General features: G+C 36.4%; 1 protein-coding gene across 4 annotated transcripts in view; it reads left to right on the top strand.

Annotated features, from left to right (window-relative positions):
• The window catches only part of Oseg1 (intraflagellar transport protein Oseg1), a 796,421-nt gene that overhangs the window by 119,377 nt on the left and 659,445 nt on the right, over window positions 1-17,599 (top strand). For all 4 annotated transcript variants that reach the window (XM_090410292.1, XM_090410285.1, XM_090410300.1 and 1 more), the window contains exon 5: window positions 7,121-7,200. In XM_090410292.1, coding sequence (XP_090266418.1) covers window positions 7,121-7,200 — 80 coding nt within the window. The remainder of the gene's footprint in view (window positions 1-7,120; window positions 7,201-17,599) is intronic.

Raw genomic sequence — 17,599 nt, 5'->3', positions numbered from 1 at the left:
AAGAAAATCTTCTTTGTATCTATTAAATTTAATGAATTGACAAAAAAACATTACAGGCAGAGTTAATTACAATACTATCAACAAGATTTACTCAAAATAACCACCATTAGCATCGATCACAGCTTCAATTCTGCTTCGGAACCTCGAACAAGCTGATGCTACAGTCTCCCTGGGAAGGGCCGCAAAAACTGTTTTAATTTTATCCATTAACTGGGCTTTTGTATTACTGGAAGTGCGATTGGTGTCTTTTTCAACTGCGCCCCATACAAAATAATCCATGGGGTTAAGGTCTGGGGAGTTTGGAGGCCAAACATTTGGACTGGTGAAGTCGTAGAAATTTTCAGACAACCATTTTTGACTTTTCCCAGAGGTGTGGCAAGGGGCCGAATCCTGCTGCCATACATACGGCCTACCATTGGCTACCCTTGTTATCCAGGGCTTGACTACAGTTAGCAACTCCACGAACAAAGCCCGAATTCCAATGCCAGGGTTCTTCAACACCTGTTCCTGCAGATTTGCAAGGAATTCTGCTGTACGAACGCAATCAGATCGTCTGCTAGGGATCTTTCTTCTTGCTACATCCTCGTAGTCACCATTGCAAGTCTCTAGTTCATGCCTGATTGTTTTTACTGTATTCAGGGAGCATTGGGCAGCAGTCGTAATATCCTTATTTTGATGGCGGGCACGAATCATCATGATACAAGTTATTCTCTTCCATGATTCAGGTGGGTTCCAGCTATCCATCCTTTCTGACATCTTGTATATGAATGAAGAAGGGTCCAAACTTTTAAATGAAGAGAAGTGTGTGTTAATACATGTAACTTACGGAAAAATATAATTAATTATAAATATGTCAAATTTATCCCGAACACCCTGTATATATATATATATATATATATATCTTGACTTCAGAATTTTCTCAGTATTAATTTACACGAATTTCTGGCTACTCTTAAATTATCTTTATTTCACAGTACATATATACATTACAATAAAATATATTTTATAAATAATTAAAGCAATGAGTATTTTACTTGAATAAATATTCAGGAACTACACAATGTGCTTGCAGCATATATTCATCTCAGTAATTAAAAATGTAGCATGTAGACAGGATGCATGTCTGCATAAAATGTTGACAGTGGGAAGAGCCGAGTGATCTGTATATCAGTATACTTGGTTTTAATAGCAGTACATCAGAAATGAGTGAGTGCTGGCAGAGAGATAAGAGTTTCATGATTGAGGATGATGTGCAGATGGATATACCATTAGGTATTATGACTGGGGAGTTAGCAAATATGGAGGATGATTTTAATTGTGTAAGTGAAGGTTGAGAAGGGTAGGATACCTGTCAGGAGTGATAGAGTTACTGAGAGAAAAAGTTGAAGGTATGAAAAATAAGTGGAGGTATAAAGGGAGAGATTAAGAGACTTAAAAGGCTAACTGATGTGAGGCAAACAAGAGTGAAAATTAAGCAATTGAGAGTAGGAGAGAGAGAATTGGAGAAGAAAGGAATTAGAGGAAATAGAGTAGGAGCAAGGCATAGGGAGATGGAATTAACATGACAGATGGGAATGTAAGGTAGCATAACTAAATAAATTTTAATAATGGTATATTAGAGCAAAACTTTTATGATAAATGAAAATTAGTAGGTTATTCCCTTGTTATTATTTATTTAGATGGGATAACCTACTAGTTTTCATTTCAAAACAAGAGAGAGAGAGAGAGTGAGGGATGTGGGTGAGCAAGGAAGGAGTGGATCTTTGAGAGGTGTGATGTATGCAGATTCAGCGATTTGTGGTATGCAGAATAGAATATTAGAGGAGTTCTTTCCCAGAGGAATGATAGAGTATGTGACTATTGAAATGAACCAAGGTGGAAATGTGTCTAGGATGGTAATGATGGTTGGTATGAATGAACTAAGAGGCAACATGAATTGGGCAGTGAGAGATCTAAGATTAATGTTAGAGCTTGTGCAGTAGAAAGTGTGAGAGGGAAGTATATTTCCCAGATATGATAATGCAGAGTTGAGGAGAGGAGCAGCAGTAACGAATTGCATGACAACAGGAATATGTCAAAAGAGATAGCTAGAATATGTGGATGTTTGAAGTGCATTTGATGATAGAAGAGAGCTGTATCTGATCAAGTGAGTGTTTTAGTGTAGGAAAAGTAGAGTTTCCTTGCTGGATAGTAGCAGGACTGTCCTCTTTTGAGGACAGTCATTTAGGAGATGGGAGAACTTCCATGACTGTTCACTTCCTTTCATTTCCAGTGGTTTCTACTTTATTTGTGTAATGAGAGTTGAAATTGAGGTCATCTGCTGCACTTGTATTCCATTCATAGCAGTGTCCAATAGTGGTGATAGTGTGTTCTAGTATCCCCAATTCTAGGATTGCCATTCAAGGAGTGAGTGCAGTTAGTGTGATTGAATTCAAGAGTAGGTATGCAGTGGTTAAATTCAGCTGGGGCCTGACCCCAGAACTTTTTTATGCACCGGATCCAGAACATTTTTCTGTTTTGTGACTTTTCTCCCTTTACGGTAATTAAGCCTAACGCAAAACAGACAGCAATGGCAGGTTATTAAGACGTGCATATGATTATTGCGGTATTAACAAAAGATCGCGCAATGGAAAGATAAAAGCAAGCCGACAATTGAGTTGAAATGCTAACTCTCTTCAACCGAATTCCAATAATATGTGAAACTGCCATAACAACATTCACTATTTGTAGGTGTAGGATTCTGTGTTTTAGTAGTTCAAAAGAAAGATTCCGATATTGCGAAACATTTTTATTAAGATAAATAAAAATAAACAAACCCGACAAGTTTCGTATGTCGTTTGACTTACATCTTCAGGGTTTAAAGGTAACTAAAAGTTTAAACACAAGAAATGAGAAATTACTCAAAATAGTCCATTCTCTGATGTTATGGCTGTCTAACTGTTCATTAAATTAAGAAATCTGAATTCAGAATCTGTGCATGCTAAGTTTGAACAATCTGGATGTTGTCACATTCTGTTGTTCACGTTCACACTGTCTGAGGTCTGACTTGGGTATATTTTTTATTAATGCTGACCAAACTTGGAGTAGAATTAGGCCCTGGTTTTTGTTGCATTGCATTGGAATTCTAAGCATATTAGCAGCTTCTTTAAATTTCCTTGTGAAACAGTTTTTTTCAATATAAGACATGTTCGTTTTATGCCAGAGTACATTATGGATGGTGGAAGTTGTGTGGGATGCTAATCCTGATTTGTGTTCTCTCCTTTTTTGCACTTCTTTTTGGTGTTCATTCATACGAATTTCCCCTGATCTTCCCGTCTGGCCCATGTAGCAGATGCCACAGGAACAATGAATTTTATATACACCTGGTTTTTTTAAAGGATGATGTAGAGGTTTTGGGGATGTAGAAATCTTGATATTTTTTCTATTGGAAGAAAAGCAACTTTAATTACTAATTATATGAAGAGCCAAAGGCTTCAATTTGGCAACATGAACTTATTTAAGTTAAGGGATATTGCATCCCATATTGTTTCTTAGCCGAATAAGAAACTGCACTACCAAGTGGGTCAGGTGCTGCTATCCAGGTATTTGCTTACGCTTGGAATCACTGAACTTTATAGAGTTTCTATATTTGGCATGAAACTCTTTGAGTTTCTTATTCGGCTAAGAAACAATATAGGATGCAATATCCCTTAACTTAAATAAGCAACTTTAATGTTATGTTTGCTTAGTAATTTGGCCAATTTTTTTGTAACATTTTTGATGTATGTAGCGTGATTGCATTCTTGAAATCTTGCTTTTGTGAGATGTTTGTAGGAGGTGTATTGAGGATTTTCTTGATTATCTTAGGTTCAAAACCATTTTTTCTGAGGATCTGTGTTATGTTAAATAATGTAATTCTTCATTTCTCTTTTTTTCTGTGCTAGAAATATTGTAAGCTCTATCCCTCAAGGTTTTCATTAAACTTATTTTTTTGCTTGGAGTGGTGGTGTGAGGCTGCATTAAGAAATATTCCTGTGTTGGTGGGTTTTCTATAAATAGAGAAAGATAATCTATTATCTTTTTCATTGATTTCTATTAGGATATCCACCCGACATTGTAGACCTATATAAACATTGAATAAAAAAATACGTTTTTCATGTATCAAGACAAATTTTGGGAACAAAAAGGGCTGGCAATGGGCTCCCCCCTCTCTCCAGCTTTATCTAACATATATATGGAAAATTTTGAAAATAATGCATTGAACAACTATCATAAAAAACTGAAAATTTGGCTTTGTTATGTAGACGATATTTTTATCATATGGCCAGGAACAACAGAGGAACTCACTGCTTTTAAAGATTATCTTAATAATCTATACAACAACATAAAATTCACTTTGGAACAAGAAGAACATAAAAAACTTCCTTTTCTTGATATCCTAATAGAAATCATTGAAAAAGATAATAGATTGCCAGCAAAGGTTGGTCGATTGGTAGAGCCTCTGATACTGATAGCTCACGCAAAAAATTAAGCAAGTTTGAGTGCAGTTAGTAGTTGGAAAAGGAACAATCGTTCGATGCTGTTGGCACACTCTCCCTCGATGAGTCTTTGGACTCCCTGGAGGCATCAAATAATAATAATTATCTTTCTCTATTTATAGAAAACCCACGAACACAGGAAGATTTCTTAATGCGGCCTCACACCACCACCCCCACAGGCAAAAAATAAGTTTAATAAAAACCTTGAGGGATAGAGCTTACAATATTTCCAGCACAAAAAAAAAGAGAAATGAAGAATTACATTATTTAACACAGATCCTCCGAAAAAATGGTTTTGAACCTAAGATAATCAAGAAAATCCTCAACACACCTGCTACAAGCATCTCACAAAAGAAAGATTTCAAGAACATAATCACGCTAATCAAGAATGTTACAGACAAATTGGCCAAATTACTATGCAAACATAATATTAAAGTTGCTTTTCTTCCACTAGAAAAAATATCAAGATTTCTACATTCACCAAAACCTCCACGTCACCCTTTAAAAAAAACCAGGTGTATATAAAATTCATTATTCCTCTGGCATCTGCTACGTAGCCCAGACGAGAAGATCAGGAGAAATTCGTATGAACGAATACCAAAAAGAAGTGCAAAAAAAGGCGAGAACACAAATCAGGCCTAGCATCACACACAACTTCCACCAGCCATAATGTACTCTGGCATAAAACGAACATGTCTTATAATGAAAAAAACTGTTTCACAAGGAAATTTAAAGAAGCTGCTAATATGCTTAGAATTCCAATGCAATGCAACAAAAACCAGGGCCTAATTCTACACCAAGTTTGGTCAGCATTGATAAAAAACATACTTAAATCAGGCCTCGGACAGTGTGTACATGAAGAACAGAATGTGACAACATCCAACATTGTTCAAACTTAGCATTCACAGATTCTGAATTTGGATTTTTTAATTTAATGAACAGTTAAATGGCCATAACATCATATAATGTGCTATTTTGAATAATTTCTCATTTCTTGTGTTTAAACTTTTAGTTACCTCTAACTCCTGAAGATGTAAGTCAAATGACATACGAAACTAGTTGGTTTGTTTATTTTTATTTATCTTAATAAACATGTGGTCGCAATGCTGGAATCTTTCTTTTGAACGTTCACTATATATATATTTCTTAGTTTTAACATGTTCGGTTGAATTTTATTGGTGCCGAGCGAACTCACACACATCTAATTAATAACAATAGTTTTTAGTTAGATGCTGTGTTTGCTGGTGCAGCATGTGGTTTTACTTGATTCTATACAGCATAGTTTCTGTATGAGGGGACATGTGATTCATTCATTACTGTCGTTTTTACCCAGTTGTCTCTAATTGCACTATTTGCTGAGAAATATATTACACAGAGTGCTTGTACTTTATTCATTGACATAATAAAAGTACTTGTTTTTCTTGCCTCTGCAGTATAGTGGCTATTGGAGAGGGTGTGTTGTTTACTGCAGGAGCAAGTTACTATCGTCCCAACGTGAACGTGTTTAAGCTCTTTTTTCATGTGTGTGGTATATATGAAACTTTTTAATTTCTTTTTTCGAAAAGTAAAATCAGGGGTGCGAGTTATATGCGAGGGCAAGTTCTATTCGAGTAAATACGGTATTCCAACTATGGATAAGTACATTAGTACCTTCTTTAAACGGAAAAAATAGCTTGGATGACAGTGATAATACAAAACAAGTTTGTAATAACAGTTTGTAATGTGTAGTTTCTGAAGAGAAAGAGGTCTGTAACGAGTCCACAGAATTCCCATCAGTTGCAATTCAAAAATATTAATACACTGAATGAAAGGAAAGATTTGCTGACTTGCTGAAAACACTCGACCAGTGGATCACATTCAAAGGTAAATACAATTGGTTATTTTGTAGTAATGTTTTTCTGTTTTGTGACTTTTCTCCCTTTATGGTAATTATGCCTATATTGTTGTATTATTCAGCAATTGTTTACAGTTTTGAATGTGTATATAAAGTCAATATCAACAGTCGCCTGATTATGAACTCGTGATGAAAGGGACGGAGAGGTTTGGAGCTTCCCCGGATAGCATCCAAAAGTAAATACAATTGGTTATTTTGTATAGGCCCCAGAACTTATTCGTTTAGAATTTAACCACTGCAGGTACAGCTGCTGTGGGTAATATGTGGTCTCCCTTGAAGAATCCCTGACTCCTCGGAGGTCTCGCTTTATAATAATAATAATGTTTTCTCGTTCTTGGACTGTTCTTGGTTATGTACTTGACTGTAAACACTTAATCTGTTATGTTGCACTATAGTAAATATGAGTAGAATTCTGTATGTCTGCATTGTATGTATACCCTATAATGGATGCATGATACTGTTCGTGTTGAACTATAGTGAATTGTTATGGCAAATGACTGATCAATTGATTGATCACTCAGTATATAATATTATACTATATAATATTATTATTATATAGTATTTTCTCATTTTTTAAAAAAAATGCTATGTATATTCACTTATATAATGCATTTAAATTAGAAATAAGCTTTAAAAAAATCTGTCATAAAAATAGTAGATTCTGCAACTATGTGCTGATTTCTAAAAAAAATTCATGAAATCATTTTAGAATGGAGATGAAAAACTGAAAATTGACCGACTTGGTAGTAATCTAGCTGCTATATGGGGACTCTGTTGGAATCCTGCAAAGTAAGTTGATGTTCTTTAATTGCATATATATGCAAGCCTGAAACTGTAAATGCATTCTCTTGCCCCCCCCCCCCTCTTTTAAATGAGAAAAGCAATAATTTGTATATATGCATTGAATGATATTATATCTGATCTCCCCAAGACCTGATATAATTCAAAGAGTCTGAAAACTGATCATCCTTTTGTCTATTATCCAGTGATTGAAGTTTTACCTGTTAGCCATGTATTAATCCCCCCCTACACACACACACACACACACACACACACACACACACACACACACACACCAGTTCTTGATATTTAATTATTAATTATTCCACACAGCTTATTTGCTCTCTGAACTGAACTAGAGGGGAAAGGAGAAATCTTGTAGCTGACTTTAGTAGGATATCTAATCTAGCCTGGTTTGCCAAATAGATAGAATTGCTGCTCTTCATCCTATAAACTTTGGTGTTGAGAATCATTCTGTGGCATTGGATATTTACTCATTGCATGTGCTTCTCAGAAACAAGCCTAATCAACTCCATGCAAGATTGGTTTAGTTTATTACAGGCTCATATAATAGAATAGCTGGCACATTTAAAATTATCTATGTACTTCTCATAAAGGAAGTGCATATATATATATATATATATATATATATATATATTATTTTTTAATACAATATAATACAATACAATACAAAAAAAATACTTTCGACAAAAAAAGTCTAGCCATTAAAACATGCTTAGCTGTCTTTCAGTAGCCAAATGATGGCTACTGAAAGACATCTTAGTAGAATTGTTTGATGTTGTCTATCAGTAACTGAGTGTTTCAATAAACAAAGCATAGAATGATAGGAATAGACATTTAAGAAAAAATGCAAAATTTAAATATTTTTTTGTATAAAGAACTTTTGTAATCATTATATGTTATAGGATTATGTCAACTTCATATGTTACATAGAATCATTGCATCCATCACATTAAGGATAGAAATAATGTAACACACTTATGAGCATACACATTTATAAATATCTGTTGCTTTCTCCCTTCTGTGTTGCTATGGCATCCGTGATAATAAGCTCCACCACATTCTTATTCTATATTAGCTTTCCACATACCTATAGGGATATTTACATGTATTGGCACAACCAGCATGCACTATCCAGGACATCATAGATTAACTGACAGATGGTGAACATATGGCACCAGTAAAATTCATCTGAAAGCACTACTTATAAACCACTAAATTATGATCCTTTAATTCCTAGAAAAAGAACATTAAAAAGATTTCTTAAAATTGTCATATGTTGGCCTCATGATTAGTTAAAAAGCTCAAATCTTTTAATCCCCACCCCCTCCCCAGATATATTTGTCTAAAATTCATAAACCCAGTACCCCCTATTTAAAGGAGGAGGATCCTACTGGCTCCTCCTCCTTTAAACTAGCCAAATAGTTAGCTAAATCTTTAACCTCACTCACTGGCCAGTGAGTGAGGTTAAAATTATACCCATTTCAAATATCTCCCTTCCTGACACTTTACTGAAAATGTTTTCTTTCTGACATCATTAATATCTTCAGTTTTTCCATCCATGTCGATTACTTCATCTGGAAGGACACTACACACACACACACACACAGCTTGGGACTCCCACAGGCTACCGAGTGCATCCCCTAGGTGGCGGATGGTGGGGGGGAACCCCTGACTACCACCTGTTGGATATCAGGGCAGCTCTGAATATGTTGAATAAAGAGCCAGTGGTTTTGGGACCGGCAATCCCATGTGAAAATATTGCCATTCACCAACCCACACTGGGCCAGCGTGGTGAATTTATGGCCTTACCTTCCAAGATGAATCAGACAGACATAAAATGGCACTCATTCCCCGGAGGCCGGATTGTTACCACCTACGGCAGCAGGCAGTTAAACGTGAAGGCAGAGGGTGCTAAGAATCCCCAGGTAACCAGATCATGCTGCTGTACATGTTTTTTATTTTTATTTATATTTTAGTTAATATTGTTACTACTGCACTATTGTAAATATTTATTTATAATTATATTTTATTTATTATTATGTCTGACTGTGCAATTTGTAATGCTTTTATTTACTTCTTCGTTAATATCGTAGTTATCGTCATTTTTAATATCGTAGTTATCGTCATTTTTAATATCGTAGTTTATATAGTTTTTAATATCATAATTGATTCGTAGTTGCTTGAGCTAGTTCAAACTGTCTATAGATTTCAATTTCTAATTCATCTACAATTCTTGCTATTATTCTTAATCCTTTAGTCTATAAACTTTTTTTTACTCCCCCCCCCCCCCTCTCAAGGTCGAAAGTATGCTATTTCCTGTGCTCGAAGTGTAGACTTAAGAAAAGCTTCTGGCTGGAACCAATTCCTTACTCTGCCTTGCTGTATTTCACTTGAATTGATCCTTAAAAATTTATTTTTTTATCAACTGTACCATTAAGGATCACGTAAAAGAATTGTTATTCCTTCCCTTACAAACGAGAAATATTCAGCTAAGAACAAAATTAACTCTTACTCTATTAATTAATCAGTCAGCCATGGCTATGACTATTCTCAGGTCACACAGGTTCGATATTTTTGTGATACAGTGCATTAGCAAAACAAGATCAGGCAAGCTATTAAAAAACCAAACATGTTTATTCATTCTAAGACAAATATTTACAAAAATTCAAACAGCACATATCATGTATCTGGTTCTAACTAAGACAACAAGAGCACAATGGAGACAATACAATCACGTATCTAATTCTCCACACGATCATTTAAGCATTTTCGCTCAAGCTTTAAGACAAAGGCATTATAAATACACATAAATTTTCAGACACTTGGATAGAATTTAACATACTTTAACTTCAAAAGAAAGATTCCGGTATTGCGACCACATGTTTATTAAGATAAATAAAAATAAACAAACCCAACAAGTTTCGTATGTTGTTTGACTTACATCTTGGAGTTAAAGGTAACTAAAAGTTTCAATACAAGAAATGAGAAATTACTCAAAATAGTCCATTCTCTGATGTTATGGTTGTCTAACTGTTCATTAAATTAAAAAATTCGAATTCAGAATCTGTGCATGCTAAGTTTGAACAATGCTGGATATTGTCACGTTCTGTTCTTCACGTTTACACTGTCCGAGGTCTGACTTAGGTATGTTTTTTTATCAATGCTGACCAGGTGTATATAAAATTTATTGTTCCTCTGTCATCTGCTATGTATGCCAGACGGGATGATCAGGGGAAATTCATATGAACGAACACCAAAAAAGACGTGCAAAAAAGGAGAGAACACAAATCAGGCCTAGCATCCCACTGGCATAAAATAAACTTATATTGAAAAAACTGTTTCACAAAGAAATTTAAAGAAGCTGCTAATATGCTTAGAATTCCAATGCAATGCAACAAAAACCAGGGCCTATATCTACACCAAGTTTGGTCAGCGTTGATAAAATATATACCCAAGTCAGACCTCAGACAGTGTGAGCGTGAACAACAGAACGTGACAACATCCAGCATTGTTCAAACTTAGCATGCACAGATTCTGAATTCAGATTGTTTAATTTAATGAACAGTTAGAAAGCCATAACATCATAGAATGGACTATTTGAGTAATTTCTCATTTCTTGTGTTTAACTTTTAGTTACCTTCAACCCCTGAAGATATAAGTCAAACAACCTACGAAACTTGTCGGGTTTGTTTATTTTTATTTATCTTAATAAACATGTGGTCGCAATACCGGAATCTTTCTTTTGAACTGCTAAACTACAGAAACCTATGCCTACAATACTTTAACTTCACTCACGTTATAAACAGAAAAAAGCAAAACTTAAACCACATTTAATTATTGCCTTACACAACATTAGCAAATCTTAGATCTCTATACAGGGGATCCTCAAGTTACGTCGGAGATCCATTCCTACGGACCGACGTAAGGCGATTTTCGATGCAAGTCGGAATTACCATAGCCTAAGTTACTTACCTAACCTAAAATGCCCTAAAGTCATACGTATATATATATCAAGAAACAGAACTAGGCTATAGGAAAATGAAAGCTTTATCATCACTACTAGCAGCTTCACCTTGCACCTTAAGGTTATGTAAATTGTCCCGATCCTTAAACCACATAAACCAACCTTTACTAGCTTTAAACTCTTCACCTGCACTTGTTTCCCCCTTTTCACTTTTCAATGTCTCAAACAATCTTTTTGCCTTTTCTTGAATTAACATGAGGCTAATTGGGATATGGTATTGATGCTGGTCTTCCAGCCAAAGAACAAGAAGCCTTTCCATCTCAGTCATGAGCCTACTACGTTTTTTCGTAATCACAGTCAATTTCATGGCTGCCAATCCTTTCATGTGTTCGAGGATGCGAACTTTATCCTTGATAATAGTCCCGACTGTGGTATGACTTAAGTTCAAAGCTCGCCCAATGTTCATTGCCTTTTCTCCCTTTTTTTCCCTTTTAATAATGTTTAATTTCCCTTTTAATGTAATGGCTTTCCTTTCTTCAAAACACTGCCACCGGAAGAGTCTGCCTTATATGTTTGGGAGCCATATTGAAGGGTAAAAAGTAAAAAAAAAAACACAAACGTGAGAGAGCGGATGTAAACAAAGAGTGTATGCTGGGACCCAAGTAACGGCACCTCCCAAACAAACGGCGTGTAATGGCGTATTCTTCTGCTGCACTCACAAACAAGTTCACCCGCAACGTTTGAATTTTACGTCGTACTGCTTCAAGTCAAAATTTATTTTTTAAATTATTTATGGGAATACCGCTGTAAAGTCGAAACGATGCATGTCGAGGATGACGTAGGTCGAGTACCCCCTGTATTCTACTATTCACATTCAATTTGAAGTACAGCTTTCCAGCTTCTCTAGTACTTTCTATGCTAATAATTACCAGAACCAACATCAGTCGCTTGAACTTCACAATCTAGGATATTACTTAAAACATTCTACTTACAATCTTTGCCAGTTCATTATACAGTGGCCTAGATCCTTAAGGCTTGCGGGCACGTTTCGTTTTTTTTAAAAAAAAAATTCCGATTAGGCACTAGGTTACGGCAGCGATTATTCAGCATATACATAGATCATCAAAGAATTATAAGGTAGGATATCTTAAAAGGACCGTCTCTGCTGCTATTGAACTTCCCATCTTCATTTGGAACTGCTGCTTGCGGAATGCAACTCTTCCCCTCTATGGAAAAGGCTTGGCACAGGAATAAAACTTCAAAACGAGATCTCCTTGCCCCCCCCCACACACACACAATCTCTGTGTTTTATATCACTCTCCCGACCTTGGCCCTTCTTCATATTAAGTCCCCTGGATTTAATGGAGTGTTTTTTTTTTTTTTTTTTTTTGTCACCCACGCTATCGTTGGGTTTTGGCAGGAAACTCATAATCCAGTGACCTTCACGATTGTAGCCAGCCTTAGGTCTATTTGCCTAATCCTGTCTGAGCGTAATTTATGTTACAATTCTAGTGGTTGTTATTTAAATATTCTAACAATTTGTTACCAGATTTAATACAGTAAAGTGAGTTACACCTTATTTTAATTACAAGTATTTTATGTAATTTAATTGCCCATGTAAAATCGACATAGGAAAAAATATTTCTATTTTTATATTCTATTAGGTTGGCAAATAAGTTCGTTTGGTTTATGCGTTAGTACAAGTTTATGCCGCTTTGCCTGTCACTATTGTTGTGCTACCACGCAACGCTATTGCACAGTTGAAAGGTGACATTTCACATTTCCTGTTGCCTTTCAGTGAATTTTTGTTCGGCCTACTTCAGTTGCATGTGTGTAACATATTTTTAGAAATGGAAGGAAATAACGCACATTACCGGCATATTTTGCTTTTTTATTTCAAAAAAAGGCAAACGACCTGTGGAGGCCCATAAAAAAATATGCAGCATATAACGGGGATGGTGCCTTAACAGAACACGTATGCCAAAAGTGGTTTGCCAAATTCTGTTCTGGAGATTTTGACGTCAGTGATGTGCCTCGCGCCGGCCGCCCGACTGAGATTGATTCGAGTGTTGTGAAGGATATCGCCGACAAAAATCCATCACAAACAGTGCGGGAGATTGCTGCAGTACTTAACACATCCCATACAAGCGTTGAAAACCATTTGCACAAGCTGGGATATGTTTTAAAACTCAATGTTTGGGTGCCGCATGAATTGACTGAGGCCAGTATGACTGCTCACATATCCATCTGTGATTTGCTGCAATGTTGCCAAGTAAATGACCCATTTTTGAAGCGGATGATTATGGGAGATGAAAAATGGGTCGTGTACGATAACGTGGTACGTAAAAGATCATGGGGCACTAGAGTGAACCGCCGCAAACAACCTTGAAAGCAGGATTGCATCCAAAGATCATGCTGTCTGTGTGGTGGGATTATAAAGGTGTTGTCCACTACGAGGTGTTACTGTCAGGCAGAACGATTGATTCAGCTGTCTATTGCTCACAGTTAATGTAACTGGCCCGTGAAATTAGCACAAAACATCCTGAATTGGCAAATCGGAAAGGAATTGTCTTTCACCACGACAATGCAAGACCCCACACATTGTTACCAACCCGGAGTAAATTGTTACGTCTTGGCTGGGATGTTTTGTCGCACACTCTGTATTCACCAGACCTGGCCCCTTCCGATTACCACTTATTTCGATTGCTGCAGAATTCTCTGAACGGGAAAACCTTTGCTAATCAGGAGGCTATCAAAAGACAGCTGGATCAGTTTTTTGCCAGTGAACCTCAGGAGTTTTATGAATGCAGCATAATGAAGTTGGTGGAGAGATGGCAAGAGGTCATTGATAAACAGGGTCAATATATAACTGACTAGTATGTATTATATATACTACATAAAATGTGTTTCATTCCACTCTGAAAAACTGAACGAACTTATTTGCCAACCCAATATACGAGATTTTACACTGCCATTGGAAAATAGACCTTGGAACATTAAACTGTATGACTCTGAGCATTGAAGCACGGCTAACTGAACTAACTGAAGAGCTAAAGTGACTAAAATGAGACTTTCTTGAATTTTGTGAAGTTAGGCATAATGGTGAAGAAATTCTTCAATTAAAAAAAACTGAAACATACTATATTATAGACGCCATGATAAGGAAAGAGGGGTGCTTAAGGGTCAAAGCTGTATAACTGAGAGGAGACCTCCACATAGCCTTTAAAGGAATGCGGAGAACCGACCAGGGCTTCTGACCTAATGTCCAATCCTCACCTTCTCGTGGTGCACCCTGTTGGGTATCTACTTTGATACTGAACGAACGAGGATGGGCTGGCAATTTGGGATTTAGCCGACCAAATTGTATTCTTATTGGTTAAACCAAAATAGAAAATGATGGTACAACATGACAAAATTTCATGCCGGCTGGGGCGTCGCCCGGTTAAACAAGGCCCCCGTTGTTTTCGCCAGGGAACCAGGGCGAACAGCGAAAAGTCAGCTACTGGAACAAATCTGAAAACCAACCCCAACTCAACATCACCAGAGTTAAAGATCGGTACTATCAATGTAAGAAGCCTGAATGGCAAAGAAATTGAGCTAGCTGAGGAATTAGATAAGTACCAGATCGACATAATAGGGGTGACTGAAACAAAAAAGACCAAAACTGGTGAGATCTTTCTGAGCAATAAATACAAAATGTTATATTCAGGCAATGACAATCAAGGAAAAGAAGGAGTAGCCATAGTATTCAACACAAAATACGAGGCTAATCTTCTTGAATGGCAGTCAGTCTCAAGTAGAGTAATGTGGGCAAATATGAGAATGGGGAACTGGACAATGAGACTTATTTGTGCCTATGGTCCCACAGAAGGTTCTACTAAGGTAGAAGTGGAGGAATTTTTTGAGGCTTTAGAAAAAGCAACTAACACAATGAAAAAGGAAAAGTTGGTCCTTGTTGGAGATCTAAATAGCAGAGTAGGAAATGATTGTGAGACATACAAAAATATTTTGGGAAAATTTGGAGAAAAGAGCAAAGCTAATAATAATGGCAAATATCTGTTGGATTTCTGCTCAGGACATGGACTTGTTATTACTAACACCATGTTCCAACATAAAAATGTGCACAAATTCACATGGAGAGAAGAGGCTAGGAATAAGAAAAGTCTCATTGACTATGTTATTGTTGATAGTGATGTTTTCTCCCTGGTGCAGGACACCAGAGTGTACAGAGGATTTGAAATTGGAAGTGATCACTATTTAGTCTTGAGCAGGATAAAATTGAATTTCATATCGAAAAGAAAAACATGTAAGAAAGTTTTAAAGCGAATAAAAGTTGAGCAGCTCTCAGATGTGAACTGTAGACTAAAATACACAAAGATTATTGAAGAAAAAATGAAAGAGTTTGAGAACAGGAATCAAACCTTGGAGATTCAGTGGCAAACTCTGAAGAAAACATTGATTGATTCTGCCAGAGAGGCATGTGGTGAGGTTGTGTGCAAGGATAAAAAAATCAGAACTCCCTGGTGGACACAGGAAGTTAAAGAGGCAGTGAAGGAAAAGAAGAAAGCATATCAAAAGTTCCTGGCAAATAAGTCAGCTTTTACTCTTACAGAATACAGAGACAAATGTAAGAAAGCTAAACAGTGTGTAAAACTAGCTAAACAAAAGTCATGGGAGGACTTTGGCAAGAATATAGAAAATAAATATCAAGAAGGTGGCAAAATATTCTGGAGGTTGTTGAAGAAGCTTAGGAATGGAGGAAAGAGTGCTGTAAAAGGAATTAGAGATGATAAAGGTGACATGAAAACAGGAGAAAAAGATGTCCTTGAAGTATGGAGTAATTACTTTGAAAAACTGCTAAATGAAACAAGCAGTGATGACAGCACAGTGATAAAAAACACTGACCAGGCATGCAGTCAGGATTACATATCCATACTTGAAGTAGAAAAAGCCATCAAAGGCTTGAAATGTGGAAAGGCAGCAGGAGTAGATGATATTCGACCAGAAATGCTGAAGCATGGTGGTATAAGAGTCTTACAGTGGCTGCACTGCATAGTTCAGAAAGCCTGGACAGAGGGACGAATTCCTGATGATTGGAGTAGAGCTCTCATAGTACCCATATATAAAAAGGGAAATAAAACTGAATGTGAGAATTACAGAGGTATTTCCCTACTGAGTGTTCCTGGCAAGATCTATGCAAGTATACTTGACAAACGGTTGAGAAGAATTGTGGAAGAAAAGCTTGGTGAAGAACAAGCTGGATTCAGGCCAAATAGAGGCTGTCAGGATCAGATCTTCACTTTACGACAAATAGTCGAGAAAGCATGGGAATATAACAAAGATCTGCATTTAAGTTTTGTCGATTTGGAAAAGGCATATGACAAGGTGCCAAGAGAGAAGCTGTTCAATACGCTGCAGTTATATGGTGTCAATGGGGCATTATATCAAGCAATACTTAGTCTTTATTTGAGTTGTAAGTCAGCAGTTAGAATTGAAGGAAGTACAGGAAGATGGTTTAATGTTAAATCTGGTGTTAGACAAGGATGTACATTATCCCCTCTGTTATTCATTATCTATATGGATCACATTATGAAGGAATGTGGTATTAAACCTGATATCAAAATTGGAGATGTTAATGTCATCTCTTTGCTTTATGCGGATGATGTTATACTTCTAAATAAATCCCCTACAAGTCTGCAAGATTCTCTGACTAAATTGAATAGCTGTTGTAATAGATATGGTATGAAGGTCAGCAATAAAAAGACAAAGACAATGAAAATAGGCAGAATCATTGAAAATGTCAACTGTGTTGTGAATGGAGAACCTGTGGAACAAGTAAAACATTTCAGCTACTTAGGCACAATTTTTACTGAAGATGGTAAATTAAATATAGAAATAGACAACAGAATCAGCAAAGCTGGTATGGTGGGAAGTCAATTGAATAAATTCATATGGAATAAGAGAGAAATCAGTCGGAACACTAAATTAGCTGTGTACAAGACAGTGTTCAAACCAGTTTTAACTTATGGATCTGAGAGCTGGGTCAGAAGTAAAACACTTGATCAAAGACTAGAGACCGCAGATATGAGAGTCCTGAGAAAGATTAGAGGCGTGAACAGATGGCATCAATGGCAATATCATATTAAAAATGAGGATATTAGGAAAGAACTTGACATTGTCAGCATCCAGGAATGTGTTAGCAGAGCTAATCTCAGGTGGTATGGTCACTTAAATAGAATGGGAGAGGAAAGATTAGCAAAACAAGTGTTCTCTGCCAGGTTGGCAGGAAAACGACCCAGAGGAAGACCAAGATATAGGTGGATTGATACGGTACAAAGTGCCTTAGACGATAGAAATATAAGATCTGATAATGTTGGAGTCTTGACAAGTAACAGACTGATTTGGAGGAAAATTGTAGAT

This window comes from Typopeltis vanoorti, chromosome 2 (assembly GCF_054136105.1).
Source record: "Typopeltis vanoorti isolate ZY-2024b chromosome 2, IOZ_Tvanoo_1.0, whole genome shotgun sequence".
Classification (NCBI taxonomy): Eukaryota; Metazoa; Arthropoda; class Arachnida; order Uropygi; family Thelyphonidae; genus Typopeltis; species Typopeltis vanoorti.
This window is presented reverse-complemented; position numbering and strand designations above follow the sequence as displayed.